This window comes from Cyprinus carpio, chromosome B2 (assembly GCF_018340385.1).
Source record: "Cyprinus carpio isolate SPL01 chromosome B2, ASM1834038v1, whole genome shotgun sequence".
Taxonomy (NCBI): Eukaryota; Metazoa; Chordata; class Actinopteri; order Cypriniformes; family Cyprinidae; genus Cyprinus; species Cyprinus carpio.
Window position 1 is genome coordinate 25,069,432 of NC_056598.1, and position 14,937 is coordinate 25,084,368.

The 14,937-nt window shown below is 35.4% G+C and overlaps 2 protein-coding genes across 10 annotated transcripts in view; one reads left to right on the top strand and one right to left on the bottom strand.

Annotated features, from left to right (window-relative positions):
* Positions 1 to 2,465: 2,465 nt before the first annotated feature.
* Positions 2,466 to 4,835, top strand: si:ch211-195h23.3 (uncharacterized protein LOC100170660 homolog). Of its 6 annotated transcripts, none has more exons than XM_042718840.1 (5): positions 2,466 to 2,933; positions 3,149 to 3,265; positions 3,391 to 3,544; positions 4,152 to 4,196; positions 4,300 to 4,835. In XM_042718840.1, exons 1-5 carry the CDS (start codon positions 2,595 to 2,597, stop codon positions 4,554 to 4,556), a joined length of 912 nt encoding a protein of 303 aa, XP_042574774.1. In that variant the 5' UTR covers positions 2,466 to 2,594; the 3' UTR covers positions 4,557 to 4,835. The 6 variants fall into 6 exon arrangements, 4 of the variants coding, with proteins under 4 accessions (XP_042574774.1, XP_042574776.1, XP_042574778.1 ...); XM_042718842.1 differs by having other exon boundaries at positions 4,296 to 4,436; XM_042718844.1 differs by having other exon boundaries at positions 3,950 to 4,435.
* A 2,225-nt stretch (positions 4,836 to 7,060) lies between these two features.
* The window catches only part of kirrel1b (kirre like nephrin family adhesion molecule 1b), a 36,824-nt gene continuing 28,947 nt past the window's right edge, over positions 7,061 to 14,937 (bottom strand). Inside the window, exons 11-15 of one of the 4 annotated variants that reach the window (XM_042718848.1) lie at positions 12,405 to 12,621; positions 11,097 to 11,204; positions 10,193 to 10,299; positions 8,844 to 8,924; positions 7,061 to 7,786 (exon numbers count right to left, since the gene is read on the bottom strand). In XM_042718848.1, coding sequence (XP_042574782.1) covers positions 7,241 to 7,786; positions 8,844 to 8,924; positions 10,193 to 10,299; positions 11,097 to 11,204; positions 12,405 to 12,621 — 1,059 coding nt within the window. In that variant the 3' untranslated portion in view covers positions 7,061 to 7,240. Of the gene's footprint in view, positions 7,787 to 8,843; positions 8,961 to 10,174; positions 10,300 to 11,096; positions 11,205 to 12,404; positions 12,622 to 14,937 lie in introns of all 4 variants that reach the window. The other 3 variants (XM_042718847.1, XM_042718846.1, XM_042718845.1) reach the window with 3 other exon arrangements.

The following is a 14,937-nucleotide window of genomic DNA, read 5'->3' on the forward strand; positions in this document are numbered from 1 at the left end:
ATTATTATCATTAATAAAACCAATACAATTATTTTATATTTTATTTCCTGTCGTGATTTTGTTTATAGAACACTTCCGCAATATGATAACGATCAACAATACCTTATATATACCGTACGATAACAGCAGTTATTTTCGCCTTGCTGCAGGCCGAACTGATACTGTGGAAGATGTTCTAACGTAATTTTTCGAACTTCCTGAAAATTCTCGTTGAGTAAAACCGCGTATATAGATGGAGGTTCCTGACGGTGAGTAGAAGTTAAATGTGATACATTTAGAAGCTTCTTGCTGCGCTTTTGTCTCTTTACAAACTTGCAGTCTGAATCCTATGTAATGAAATGATTTAAAAAAAAGTGTACTGGCAATTGATCTTCTTCTTCTTCTACATTTTGATTTTTGCACATTTTTCTGATTTGTCGTGGCCATAAAGAGTCGCTATTCTTCTGTGAAGTGTCAAAGTTCTGCCGGTGTTCTGGCGGAACACCATACCCATTATGTCGTTATGTTTTGTAAATATTTTTCTAAGCTTCTGTAATACAATTTAATTTTAAATAAAAAAAAAAGCTTCTTATAATGCCTTTATATGCATATAATGATTTGATATATATACGTGCATATATTGCTGTAGATTTAATTATTATTGTATGAGCCATATTCATTTTGTAATATTGTATGTAGTTTTGTCCTGTGCCACTAGGGGGCTGTACGTGTTTTGTGGCCTAGCTGATCTCAGGTCAGCCCGGGTAGATCATTTAACTCAGATGAAACCCAGACACAGGTGTTGCTGATTAGGGGAAGCAAACAGTTTTCGAATGTGCTTTTGTGTCTTGCCTTAGGTGGTGAGGAATTCGGTTTGTTGTATTGGTTACATGTATTATGAGTTAAGATATTGCTGTATGATATATGGAGGATAATAAATTTGCTAGATAATAGTAACATTACTGAACTCTGTTTGTATTATGTGAGGACGCAAGGGCACACGTCTAAACTTAATCCGTTGTATTAGCGACCAGTACTAGACTTCACTTAGGACTTAGTAGGCTACAATTACTATTGTTATTACTATGATTATTTTATATTTTAATTTTGCGCATTTAATACACATTGGCCACAATTAAGGACACCCCTAGAAATTCTTATGAGTAAAATAACTCTGAAGTATATTCCCATTCATATTCACAATTTTAAGTCAGAATAGTGATGTTACTAACTCTGTGAAACAGTTATCGGACCATAACTGCACTGTGAAACATTTTCACGAATCGAAATAGTGATGTAAATGAATCAGGGAATGGTTAACTGACCAAATTTTTAAGATCAGAATAGTTAAGGGATCAAGAAAGGGTAAACTGACAAAAGATAAACTATGAAACTTTGGCAAATCTGAATATTGAAGCTAAGTACTCAAGCAAAGCCACAACAACCAAAACTTTATTGTCAAACAAAATGTACGTGTATATGTGTGTATAAGCTAATTTACCTAATGAATTGGAAACCGTTATTCACTGGAACAGCAATTAACCGTATGACAATATTATACAAAAAACGGGGGACAGAGCAAAGAGAAACACGGCCATGCGATAAAATGTTATTGTGAAAGTTTTCACAAATCGAGCTCGACCCAAAACAATGTTTTTGTATTCCAGCAGTCTGCGTGTTTATTGGTAATAGACGTTAAACATGAAGAACGCCTTTCTTTCACATTCCTTACTGGCGGACTTACCAAGGGGTTTACGGACAAGAGCTTTGCTATGAAAACATTCACAGATCAAGCTGGTGAAGATGACACCGGTTTCATTTCTCTAAGTGTCCAACTTTTGGAGCTATAGGCATTATAAAATTAAGAGTCGCTACGAAAAAAAACACCCAGATTTTGGCCCGAAGGACAGCATCACCTGAATTCACAAATCATGGAGAATGATATTCGGTTTTATTTGCATGTCTATGACAGCGCACTGCGTATTTATCGCCAAAAGAAATCTTAATATCAAACCGCAAACTGTCTTTACTGCGGTAAAGCAAATTTACTGTGCCATCTGAGGGGCTTTTCCCATTTGTGAACAAATTGTAACTTAGAAAATGTAATGTGAATACAGATGACAAAACACTAACCAAAACCATGAGTTTCATATTATCATAGTTGGTTAAATGAAGTCAGTGAGTGTATAGTCAGTGGAGGTTGGTTAAAGGACACATGAAATGTTATTGGATTTCTCTGCTGAATGAAAAAAAAAACTAAAACCAGCCTAAGCTGGTTGACTGCTTTTAGTTGGTCATCCAACCCAATCTTTGCTGGTCAAAGCTGGTCAGAAGGCTGGTTTTAGAGGGGTTTTGACCACTTCCTTAGCTGGTCAGGCTGGGAGACCAGCTGGAACAACCAGCTAAAACCAGTTTGACCAAGCTGGGAGACCAGTTTTAGAGGGGTTTTTTTAGGCTGGTTTTAGCAGTTTTTTCCCCAGCAGGATAGAATAATCATTATTAATAATCGTGATTATAATTTTAAATCAAAATAATTGTGATTATCAGTTTAACCATTATCGTGCAGCCCTAATATGTATGTAAATAATCATTAAGGAGTGTAATGAGAGTTCTTAATGATTAGAAATGTTAGTCACAGTATAATTAGAAAAACAATACCTTTATTCTACCAGATAACAAAATTCTTAAATTTTGTAGAGGAAAATGAGGACGGTTTGGCTGTAGCACATTTCACTGGCGGTAATGTAGATATAATACAGCCACTCAAAGTGACAGAAACTCATGTGATCATTAACATCAGAGATCTCAGCCGTTTTGGGCTCACCTGGATTAAAACAATATTTGGCTTCCCCATTGATGGCCAGGTTTTGCACTTTCTTCGACCAGTAACTGTTGAACAGGAACAGAAAATACTTAATGTCCACTTGCATCCGGGGAATGTTCCCGTAACTGAGGTACTGCTGTCTAAATGTATTTTTCCTTTGTTTTTGTTTTGTTTCCAATGTGCTTTCTGAGTATTATCAAATAAAAACCTGTAACTTTCAAAGCTCCCCTAACACACATTAAGCATATTTGTATATGTACATTATTATTGCTTTTGTATAGTGAGATGTTGACATAAAAAACCCTTTTTTATTTTGCCCCCCACTCCCACCCCCTTTTCCTCAAGGTCCAGCGTTTGCACCACAATAAGTCATACATAGAGACAAGTTCAAAATGTTGTCTTTTTACTGACAGAAAATACAGTCTGTGTTGTCAGCCAGAGAACTGTGATGTGCAACCAATGGTAACACAATAAAAACATTTGAATTGAATATATTTAAAACATTTGCACATATAAAATATATATTTGCATCAATTTCCACTAACCACTTTATAATGTTATCTTCATATTGGTGTTCTCTTTTGCAGAGTGAGATATTTCAACTTGATAATTTTGGTCCAAACTATCATCCCACATTTGAAGTGTTTCTGGATGTCAACATCAAGGAGGTCAGATTGGGTGTTTTGGACAAAACTGAAGATGGGAAGGAAGTGTGGCCCAGATGGCGAATCCTTCTTACAGGTACTCATGAAAGTCTGTTGAAGGAGTAAGAGAACTGAGAGAGTTTGGGAGAGATTTAAGTTTATCTACAGACACTTATCTGTGAGAAACCATTACTATGAACTTGGCCACTGTGTTGTGGAGGCCATTTTTAAAGTGTAGCATTATTCTTCAAAACAGCTACACGATTAACAAAAATGTAGCCTTAGCTAACTATGCTAAAGCAATTTAAGGGAGAAATGCAATATTTCTTTAGATATATAATTACGTTTTTTTGTTGTTGTTGTTGTTTGTATTTGTAAGGCACAAAACAATGAGGATCTCAATTAGAGTGATCACAGTAAATAAACAAAATACAACTTGCGTAACTAGAATAATTGTTATATTCAAAAACTGTTGGTGAATTTTTTTTTTTTTTTTTAACAGGTTTATATGCATGAATAGTCCAAACATGTGACATTGTTCATCTGTATGGTGTGTGTTGCTTTGGCCTAAAGCTGGAAAGATAGTGGTTCTTTCCCTGCAAGGAATGAGACGTCAAAAGATTTTAATGACTTTAAAATGTTTGTCAGATTTCTCAGTAATCTCAAATGTCTGTTTTTAATTTTATAATTTTTATTGTTAATAGCACCAAGTAATGGTGTGGAACCTCCTGCACACAGAAGGATCCCAGGTCTGATTGTAACATTTTAATTACGTTTATTCTTGTAATTGTGTTTTACACATACTGTACTCTCTTCTGAAGACTACCTTAAATCATATTTTGTTTCAGTTAGAAACTGAATTTGTGAACACACATGGAGATAAACTCATACAGAGAGTTTCATCAGTGATGGCGACTGCTGACAGTTTAAAGAGCAAAAAAATCATTACTCATGAAATAAAGATCCATGTTGCAGAAACACAACAGAAGAAAATGAGACTCTTGTTGAATGCTCTTGAGTCTGGAGGAGATAATGCAAAAGCAGAATTCTGCAGACTGTTGAAGAAGAACGAACCTGATCTAGTAAAAGAACTGGGACCTCATTTATAAAATGTGCATATGCATGGATATGATCTTAGAGTGTGCATATGGTAAAATCCACACTCAGAATTATAAAAACCATCTTTGACGAGGAAAAGTGCTTAAAATGTGCCAAACAGACGTGACATTGTTGCAGAGTTGGAGTACTGCAAGTATTTGGAAATCTAAGGAATTCTTTCCACTGCTCAAATAAAGGATTTGGATGTTGACTGGTGCTCTTCTATATGTTAATTACATTAATTAAGTGGCATTTACAGGGTAGATATCTGAAACCATTCAGCTGTTCACAATTTCAAGATCATCTGGTTTGATTTCACATCAATGGCTTCACCATTAATCTACTGTACATGTCTGTAGCAAGAGATCCAGATGTTTCTGTTTTCCTAATTTAGATGTTACTGTCATTATCTCCTGCTGTTCATGTTCTCCAGCATGATTTGCGATGATCCAAAGAATATCTTGAGCAAAAACATCTGACGGCTTTACAAATTTGAAATATTCCTTCATTTGTGTAATAACGTTTAATAAGTTGTAATTTTCTGTTTTCAAAATGTTATACTGTATTCTCCGATTTAAATTAGATTGTAATCCCCATATTTTATTTTTGGTCCCCACTGCATATCGATGTATTTCTTTATATGAGGTATGTACTGTATGATGTTGTTACTGTATGATGAAGAGTCACTATGAAAGATGTTTTTATTTTAGAATACTGTGGAAAAAGAACCACATACAATTTAAAAAGAACCATAGTGAAAGTTGCTGTGGGGAAAAAAACACATGGGTCATATTTTTCTTTTGTATTTTACATTTTAACAGATGATTAAAACAAAGATAAAATAAAGTTAACTATAAACACAATATGAAGTACAAGTCTCTTTTTAACAGGAGCATGAGGAAATGGATCTCAAGAGTCACACTGAAACATGCTCTCACTCGCATTCACACAATATAAACACAGTATTGCACATTCATTCCCTCAGCTTTCCATCTCCGATATGTAAATTTTATTAGTCAAATTCATTGTCCTCTCATCATACATAAAGGTGCCAAATAAGTCTCAGTCATTAAGAGAATTAACACTGATATTTAATGAAAACCCATTTTGTGCAAATTTTAGCAGAGTGGCTCTTTTAACCAATGCACTGCAAAAAATTCTACTTTACTGACAAACCTGATTAAGGCTGCTAATTTGTTGAATCAAAATGTATAAATCATTGCATATTTTGAATGTAAATTTCAGCAGATTAAACCTAAATCAAGCCAAATTTAAACTCCAGAGCATAAATATTTTCTGCACAAATTGAGCTTTTCTGCAGAACAGAAATTTTTTGAGCTCATAATAAAAGCCCTTCTTTATTTTGCATAAAAATACTTTACTGAAACCCAGGACTTGAACGAATAAATCGCTTCCATTTTAGTATTATTTTAACTTTGCTCTTGTGATCCGATTCAACATCCCTTTACAGAATTTAGAAAGGTGTACAAATCATAAACAACAAATGTTTTAAAACAATTTTCTCCTTTACATTGCTTATACCAAAAACCATTCGCTTCTGATCCCTTACCACCATCTTAGAAAAATACTATAAATGCGCTTTCAAATGCAATTTAGTTCAGATACAAATACGGAAAAGCACTCTACTCTACTTTGAAAGTGTGAAGGACAAATACATGGACACTTCAGAGAAAGAGATTGATCACATTCAGCTATTTCCTCCACATCAGCAAACACACACTCTCACACACATAGAAACACAAAGCGTCAAATACTCATGAGGTTTTCTTGGAAGGAGGCAGAGCGTGTGTTCAGAGAAGAGTCCGTAAGCTCACTTTGACACTCTGTGAGTAGTATCCATTTGTAAAAAAAATCCTAAAATGTTACATAAACTCCAGCCTTTAGAGTTAAATGCACTGGTGGCGTTTACCCAGATACTCACGTCTCCATCCTATCAGAAGAGTTCAAACTGGCAGCGGACAGCTATTCCTACGAGGAGCTCGGGCAGTGTGAGCAGTGGTGATGTGAGCGGGCCGTACGGTGAGTTATTTCACAAGCGATTGTCAACAACTGCAGTATTCTTCAACTCGCTGACTTGTTCTGCAATATCACATTGTGGATTATACAATCAGTGTGAGCCCACCCACAATTCCCATCATTTAAAACGCATCATATTTTATTAGGTTGTTTGATGGGACAGATTTAAACAGGTCCAGTGTAAACTCCAGTGCATAGCAATCAGGCTTTCACTGGGCTTTACACCTAATAGTTGATGGCTTCTGGTGCCCTCCAGCCTTCTATTGGCCATTCTTTCAGCCAATACGATTCACATGGAGAAACCCGTCCAATGGCTGCTTTGCAGTGTCTCATTTTGGTACATTTGGAGATTTTAAGAGGATTGGTTTTACCACATCAACCCATCTTCAAATTTGGAAAGAAGGGGGAAAGATTAACATGCTTTTTCTCCTCTAATTTATGTGTGTTATTTTTTTTTATTTTTTTTTTTGATTCAGTTATTAATTTGGCACTTTTTTGTCTCAATCATATTGTTGTAAAGGTAGAAAATGCAATGTGTGTGTGTTTGCATATAGCTGTGTTGGAGAGAAAGTTTCAGACTTTAAGAGTGTGTAAAAATGAATGTGTACCATATATATTCATCCACGGAAGTGCTTTTTTGTTGGCAAGTGTGTCTGTTTCACACATGAGTCTGCATTCTCTGCGTGTGTCTCTGAGAGTATTCTGTGGGCGGGGTTGAATATGGAAATTGGGCGGAGCTGGGGTATTTTCCCACATTAGCATCTTGACTCGTCCCCACCCCTTGTCCCGTAGGATACATTTCATAGGCTGGTCCTGCCTCCAAAGGTGGGGCAAAGCCTAACCTGTATTGAGGTGTCGTTGAATAAGCGTAGCTGTCAAAAGCCAGCGGATTGGTTGATTCCAGCAGACCACGTTCTCCGGAATAGTCTGTGGGCTTGGAGACAGGGTTGGGTGGGGCTTGGATTTGCGATGCCCTGGCAATGGTGTTAAAATGGGCGTATGTGTTGTGAGCCATTCGGGAAGCAGGCCGGGGCTCATAACGGCCTGTGGGTGCCGGGTGAATGTTGGCCACTGGGCCACCGGCTGTCGCTGAAACTGAAGCAGGATTCGGTGGCCGAAATTCCTGATAGAGCAGGGAGCGGGTAGAGGTGCAGACCTCGTCATGTGTCGTGGCTCGAACGTTGTAGTAGCCATTGGTGGGGTCCTGAAATTACAAAAATTGAATATTTCACTGATATAATATATAGTATTTCACAATTAACATTGCTCAGGTAAATTTCATGGGTTAAACTCAGCCTTTGCAATAGGAATCTGCAAAATTGAGAGCTTTTTGGTCATGTTTTGCTGAAATTTCACTAATGTGACCCCACATTTAGTCCTGGTTCTTAGGCACTGTATAGGAGTGTGTAAATATCTGTGTGTTTGCACACACTATCGTTAAAAAGTGTGGGGTTGGTAAGATTTGAAAGATTTTGATAAGAAAATGTTTTCTGTTTTGGTAAAAATTTATTTAATCAAAAATACAGTAAAACAGTATTTTAATTAAAAAACTTACATTTAATTTTTTTTTTTAAACAACTGTTTTCTATTCTAATATATTCAAAAATGTAATTTATTCCTTTTACAGTGTTCAGTATCACATGACCAAGCAAAAATCATTCTAATATGCTGAATTTATGCACCAGAAACATTTCATATTATTATCATTATGTTGATTATTATTATTGTTGAAAACTGTAGTGCTTCTTAATATTTTTATGGAAACTGTAATACATTTTGTTCAGTATCCTTTGATGAAAATACAGCCTTACTGACACCAAACATCAGGGAAAAACTATTCAAAAATGTATTTTTTTTAAAAATAACCCCATAAAAATGTTGGACCATAACTATAATACTTCCTCTGTCTGTGTCAAACATTAAAGGTAAAGTGTGTAATTTCTGCACCACCAGCATCAGCAAACAGGATTGTAAAAATAAGGACAGCTTTCAAGAACGCTCCTCCTGTTTGCTATTGGTCAGGCAAACAGAAAGCCCCGCCCCAAACTCACCGCATTGGTTGAGCCAATGTTACTGTGTGAGGCTGGTTGGGGTCTCAAACAGTGAAATGTTTTGATGGTGCCACAGTATTTTTACACTTTTAGAGGCAATCAACCTACTTATTAAACTTAAACTAACAGTAAACTGGAATTCCAAAACAATTGTACACTTCTCCTTTAAGTATAGCATTGATGTCTATATGCACCTGCACTGTTTCTTACCTTGGGCTCAAACTCCTCCACCTTGGGCTCCACCGTGTCGCTCTGGAGGTCCTGCTTCTGGTCCATGTCATCTTTGAAGGGCTGGGTGGAGGGAGAGAGGGAGACAGAGGGAAGAAACTAAACCATCAAATGACAAAAGACAAAAAAGGAGAGAGGGGGGAGGGGGGAAGAGGGGAGGGGGGGGGGGGAGGAAAACAGGATATCAGCTTTATCAGAATTGGTGAAGAATAGATGTTCTTTAGTTTGTGATAGAAAGAAAGTCTTTCACCATTAGAAACTTTTTATTTACAGATTTATCTTTTATCTATTCAACTATGTCTTTCTTTAATTCTTTCACTGTTAGGAATAAAATTAAGCAGAAATGGCCAATTTTGAAAAGCACTAAAACTGGCGGCTGCTAAACTCACTAAGTATGTTTACATGCACTTTAATAGTTTGATTTCAGTCAGACTAAAAGTTCATATAAATGCTTTAGTTTGATTAAAAATGTACCAATCCAGCGTTTGCTGCCAAAGCTGGACTAGATAGTGTGATTGTAGAGATTTTATAGAGCAGCTGAACCATATTCAAAAAACACCAGATGCTTCCAGCAACAAGTAATTTTTTTTTTTAAATGCAGCACGATGGAATATAATCACAACAATCACAATATGTTGGATATTTCATACTGCTACACTACCATTCAAAAGTTCAGGGTCAGTGAGATTTTCTTTTAAAAGAAATGAAAATGAATAAATGAAAATAAATAAAAACATTATTCAGCAAGGAGCCATTAAATTGATCACAAGAATAAAAGCTTTCTATTTAAAATAAACTATGTTCTTCTGAAATTTCTACTCATCAAATAATCCTGAAAAATATGGTTTCCCCAAAATATTACACAGCACAATTGCTTTCTACATTGATAATGATAAGATTTTTTTTTTGAGCACCAAATCAGAATAAATGATTTTATGAGGATCTTGTGACACTAAGACCGGAGTAATGATATATTACAAGAATTACATTTTCAAATATTTTTCAATATAATATAATATAAATTACTGAATGCTGTATGTTTGGTCAAATATATGCAACCATTGTGAGCCTAAGAGACTTCTTTCAAAAACATTAAAAGATCTTACCAACCCCAAAAAACTTCTTTCAAAAACATTAAAAGAACTTACCGACATGAAAGTTTTAAGTGTTATTTTAAGGTTGTTTCTTAAGATTTTTTTAAAGAAGTCTTTATTTCTTTATTTTTTATGATAACAAAATATCATGTCTGACCATGTATTTATGAATGTTATATCAGACAGCCTGACAGTCTAATTTATGCTATAGATACTCACAGAATACATAGCCTTTACCATTCGTGTAGCTGTGGAGGCGCCGGCAGCCTCTTCCTCAAGATTGTGAGTTTCCTTGTTGACCGTTTCCACCTTAATGTCTGGCTTCAACGTGACTCCACGACGACCTGCAAGCATAATAGATCACTGACTCAAAGCCTCACATCATTTTAATCAATGAAATGATTTAATGGTTCCATTAAATCACACCAGTTTATAGGCATTGTCTGAAAGCAAGATTATGATTTCACTAATTTTATTGTTAAAGACTGAACCTACAACCTTTGTGTTAGCAGGCTGTTCCATAAAAAGATAGGGCACATAAATCTTTAGCATGTGTCTCATTAAAATGGATATTTTGCATTGCCTTAAACTGAAAAAAAGCATAAAACTGTGTTTGTGTAAATGATAAAACCTGCTGAGAATTTTCTACTGTTTCAATTTAGCATCAATTAAAGGAAGCATATGAACTATTTAACTAAATATTAATGCATATAAATACATTACAATTATCCAATTATATATATTAATATCCATTATTTTCATTTCACACAATTGGTGAGGGAAGAGTATTAACAAAAATGTTAATAGTATTTCTAAAAATATAATTATTATTAAAATTAATAAATAAGCAACATACATTGTGGTAAAATATATTTGGTAAAATATGATTTATTTTTATCTTTTTATTTTTATTTATTTTTTGTCTTGTAGCCACACGGGGGCACCAAACCAATACAAGCATTTTACACTTTTTAATTTTTTTCACCATTTGACTTTCAGAGCATTGCCTTTTAATACACATGTATATTTATTTTCTTAGAGTCTGAATTCCAGTGATAATTTGGACAAATGCATCACAAGCAAATTAACATGAAACACAGATGCGCACACACAGAGACACACACATACACAGTCTACTCACTGCCTTTGCGCTGTCGATACAGATAGAATATCAGAGCAAACAGGAGGAGCAGAAGCAAAATAGAAGATCCAACAGATCCACCTGCTATTACACCTACAGGCACTATATCTGAGAGAGAGAGACAGCCATAAACATACAGACACCATACTTCAGACAGAGAGAGACAGGCATGAAACAGATGTTTATATTACCTACAGATGCTACGTCTAAGTCAAAGACAGACAGTATAATATCTACAGGTACTACATCTGAGAAAGAGACACGTATTATAGAAAGAAATGAGATATCTGAGAGAGACAGGCATAATACCTACACACACTATGTGAGAGAGAGAGAGACCAATGAACGCTATATCTGAGAGAGAAAGACAGGTAAAAGACCTATAAATTCTATATGAGAGAAAGACATGCATTATATATAGAGATGCTAAATTTGAGAGAGAGAGATATTATATGATGGTGTTATATTTGAGAGAAAGACACCTAAAGGACACTACATCTGAGAGAGAGAGCAACAATTATTATAACTACAGATACTATTTCTAAGTGTGAGAGAGACAGGTCTCATATCTACAGGCATTGTATCTGATAAAGACACCTGCAGACAATATATATAAGAGAGAGACCATTTACAGGCAGTTTATCTGAGAGAAAGTCACCTACACTATATCTGAGCGAGACAAGAATTATATATACAGGCATTTTATGAACACTACATATGAGTGAACGACTGGCCTTATCTATAGGTGTTATATATCTGAGAGAATGACACCTATGAACACTACATCTGAGAGAAAGACAGGACTGAAATATACAGGCATTATATATCTCAAAGAAAGACACCTACGGACATGAAATGTGAGAGAGATACAGGTATTATATCTATAGCCATTATATATCTGAAAGAATCACACCTACAGGTAATATATCTGACAGAGAGACTGGTATAATATCTACATACATTATAAAAGACACTTATGGACATTACATCTGAGTGAAAAAAGTATTATATCTACAGCCATTATACATCTGAGAGAAAGACACCTACGCACTAAACTATACCTAAACATTACATTACATCTGTGAGAGAGAGAGACAGGTATTATACCTACGGATGCTATATCTGAGAGCGAGAAAGAGAGAGAGGTGTTACATATCTGATATAGACCTATGAAATTATAAATGCTCTATATCTGAGAGAGAGAGTTATTATACCTACAGACACTATACCTAAGAAAGAGACAGTGGGAGACAATAAGACAGGTCTATAAACACTATAGACTGTATCCACCGAGTGTTTTTTCCTGACCTGTCTCCTCCAGCGTGATGATCATGGTTCCTGGTCCAAAGGCATTCCATGCTGTGCAATTGTAGGTGGACTGGAAGTCAGACTCCATGACATTATTTATGGTGAGTGTGGACAGAACGGCGCCCCCTTGTGACGCAGGTCGGCTCTGCTCCACTGTGTACCTCTCCAACAGCGTTCCTCTCTCTTTTTCCCACACATTCTCCTTCCAGGCCCAAACCTGCAGAAAAACATGTATGCATTCACACACACAAACACACAAACACACACACACACACATTAGTAAATACACACACAGGCAGGGGTTCACAGGCGTCGCAGCCCTTTCAGGATTTTGCTCTGAACTTTGGGAGAGCAGATAGTTCATACAAAATGAACAACACTCCATCAAATATTCACAGCGCTAATGTCCCTCTCAAACTGACAACAGAGCGACAGTGAGAGCAGGGGGTGCAACAGAAAGGACGAGAGGATGAGGAACAAAAAGCATATGGCCCACTCTCCTTTCCTCTCCTCCACTTTCTTTCCTCATTTATTCCATTATTCATTATCTCATAAGTACCGTCTTCACATTAAGGCCAGTCCTGTTGTGTCATGTCTCATTATCCAGTGATCCATCAGACAGAGAAAGAGAGCAACAGAGGAGTGTGAGTCTCTATTACTAAACTCATGCATAATAGTACTATTATGGGCAAATCTAATTTTAATTTCATTTTTATTCCCTTTAATAGCTCATTCCATTTTGTTAAGTTCGTGGATTGTTTATTTATTTATTTTTAATTAATCATTTTTTTTTTTTACTACTACTTTTCCCCTCTTTTTTTACTATTCTTGCTTTAATTTTGGGGCTGTTATTTTAATTGATAATTTAGAAACTAGTATTTTATTTGTTAATATTACAATTTGTTTACTATTTTTAATACTGCTATTTTAACAACTTTTTCATACTGATATTTTATTGGACTGTTGTTTTATTATATATATATTATATTATATTATTGTAATACTATAAAACTCCATAATAACGGGAAGAAGGAGGCGGGAACCGGCGAACATTCAAATAAATCTTTAATGACAAAATAAATACAAAACAGCGCGACAGCCCCTCACGGGCGACTGCCGCGCATAAACAAAAACCAAACACAAAATAAAACCCAGGCCTGGTCCTCTCTCGTCCTTCACTATCGTCGCTCCTCTTTTGTATCCTCCCGATCTCCTCCGTGGGACTCGAGACCGATGAGTGGAGCAGGTGTCGCTCATTTCCCAATCACTCCACCGGCCTTGCTCCGTTCCCACGGCTCTCGGCCCCGCCCCACTCGTCACAATTATATTATATTATATTATATTATTTATATAATTATATATTTTTTTATTTTATATATTACATATTTTTTCTTTTAGAATTCATTTCTTTGAAACCATTCCCATTGTTAATACTATAGTCGTTACTTCTATTTTCGCTTACTTTATGTTTTTGCTATTATTTTAGGATTAAAAAATGTAAATTAACAAAATATATTGTTAATATTTCTAATATTATATTAGTTAATATTACTATTTGTTTTATATTAATAATTGTATTCTATTTTATTTTATTGAGCTGTTTTATTTTTTATAAACCATTCCTTTTTTCTTTGTTAATACTACAATTTGTTCCCTCTATTTTCACTATTCTTCTTTACCTTTTTGCATTTTTAAATTATTTTATCTGTTTATATTTGTTTTCTTTGTTTACTATTTTAATGCTACTATTTTTACTTTTCTTATTTTTATTTATTATATTTATTATATTGATTCATTTTATATTTATTTAATTTTTTATACACTATACATTTATTTTAGTTGTTAATACTAAGTTTTACTGCATTTGAACTACTCTTATTTGTTTTACCTGTTCAGCACAGCAGATTTTATTGTGCCAAAGAAGCATGCTAAAATGGAAGAAAGGAAAAAGAGTGACTAGAAAGGTGGTTGAAGGATAACGATAAAGAGGAGGAGGGTGACTAGAGGACAGGTGGAAGGAAGAAGGAGAGACAGAGTGATGGAAGGAGGAAAAGAGGCAGAGCGTTGAGTAAAGTGCTGAGATTGTTAAAAGCTCACTCATTTGTCTGTCATGTCGTGTCGTCTGCTGGTGATAATCGACACTGAAAGGTACAGGACTTTGTTCTGTGCCGTCACTCTTTTTCTCCCCCTCCCTGCCAGCCCTCCTCATCTTTCATGTCTCATTTGATATCTTCTTGACCTCTATTTTTCACGCTTCCTTTAGCTCTTTCTCTCTCCCTCTCTCAGTATTCAATCAAGCATAGTGTAAAGATTATAAAGGAGGGACGAAAAACAAGTACAGTAAGAGACATTAAAAGAATACATAAAGCTGAATAAAGCTGTTTTATGTCATTTCTGCACCATCAGTGCCAAGAAACAGAACTGAAAACTTAAAGAAATTATATCGGCAATGCATTACCAGAATATCCTACTATAATAGAATAAAAAAGGAAGAGCATTCCCACCTCAAAAGCACAACCTTTAAAGCTCTAGA